General features: G+C 55.5%; 1 protein-coding gene across 5 annotated transcripts in view; it reads right to left on the minus strand.

The window, feature by feature from the left end:
- Positions 1 to 1,082, minus strand: part of CAPN3 (calpain 3) — a 49,328-nt gene that overhangs the window by 12,276 nt on the left and 35,970 nt on the right. For all 5 annotated transcript variants that reach the window (XM_006778049.2, XM_006778047.2, XM_006778052.2 and 2 more), the window contains 2 exons: positions 956 to 1,033; positions 6 to 166 (listed from right to left, as the gene is read on the minus strand). In XM_006778049.2, the coding sequence (XP_006778112.1) occupies positions 6 to 166; positions 956 to 1,033 (239 nt within the window). The remainder of the gene's footprint in view (positions 1 to 5; positions 167 to 955; positions 1,034 to 1,082) is intronic.

Below are 1,082 nucleotides of genomic sequence, written 5' to 3' on the forward strand. Positions count from 1 at the left end.
CCCACCTGGGAAGTTGCGGCAGCCGCCGGCAGAGCAGCCCCTCACCCAGCGGCCCTCATTCACGGACACCGTCCAGGTCTGAAGCGTGTCGGACTCCAGGGCATCAGCGGTGAGGTTGCAGATCTCCAGCTTTGTGAAATGGTAGACGAAATCGTCATAGGACATCCTGAGAGGTTGGGCGAAGAGAGAGACCCATATGGAGGCGTGGAAAGGTAAGATTCCTGGGCTAACACAGCCCAATAAAACGGTCCAGTAGAACTTGGTCACAGTCCCAGAAAGGACCCTGGCCGCCCCTTTTTAGGGTAAACACCGTCCATTCCGGTGTATCCGCCCCAAACTATCATCTCTTTCAGTAACGACTCAAACTCATGTGTCCCTCACGGCAGAGCTCAGCAGCAACGCAGTTCTCCAAAACTCACTGTGTGGCCCTCGCTGGGACCCAGGCACCACGCTAGTTATCAGAGAGAGTTAGGAAAGAACAGCTAAGCAAGCAATTTCAAGGGTGGTGAGCATGACAAATAAATTCATTCCAGTCCTAAGGAAGACAAGGGGTTCCTGAAGAAAGTTCCCTGTCAGCTGAGACTGGAAGGCTGAGTAGAAGTGATCCATGTGGAGGTGAGGGCATTGGGTGAGCAGAATAAGTAGAGCTTCCCCGGCCCAGAAAACAGCTCTGCGAGGCTGGGGAGCAAGAGTCTGGAGCAGCATGCAAGGTGGAGGGGCACAGGTGAGGCAGGAGCCCCATGATGCTGGCCTGGCCCCAGGCTCAGTCACCACAGTGACCTGGCCTGGTAGCTGCTCTCAGAACCTCATCCTTGCTGGGCCTCCAGCTGGAGGAGAACAGGGCCCAGATCCCAGAGGGCTGGAATCTGACGGCCTCTGTCTGGGAATTGAGGTTTGTGATCTCAGCTCCTCCCCCATCCCATACCTTTGGGGTCCTCCTTGGTCCTGGACTCACCAGAACTCGCCTTCCTCAGCGACCTCTTGCTGCAGACGGGCCTTCTCATCTTTGTCCACAAAGCTCCAGTCCTTCCAACTGGAGGGAAAAATGGAAGAATTATGGACGGGAGAAAGGAAGGCTTGAT

This window comes from Myotis davidii, unplaced genomic scaffold, assembly GCF_000327345.1.
Source record: "Myotis davidii unplaced genomic scaffold, ASM32734v1 scaffold46, whole genome shotgun sequence".
Taxonomy (NCBI): Eukaryota; Metazoa; Chordata; class Mammalia; order Chiroptera; family Vespertilionidae; genus Myotis; species Myotis davidii.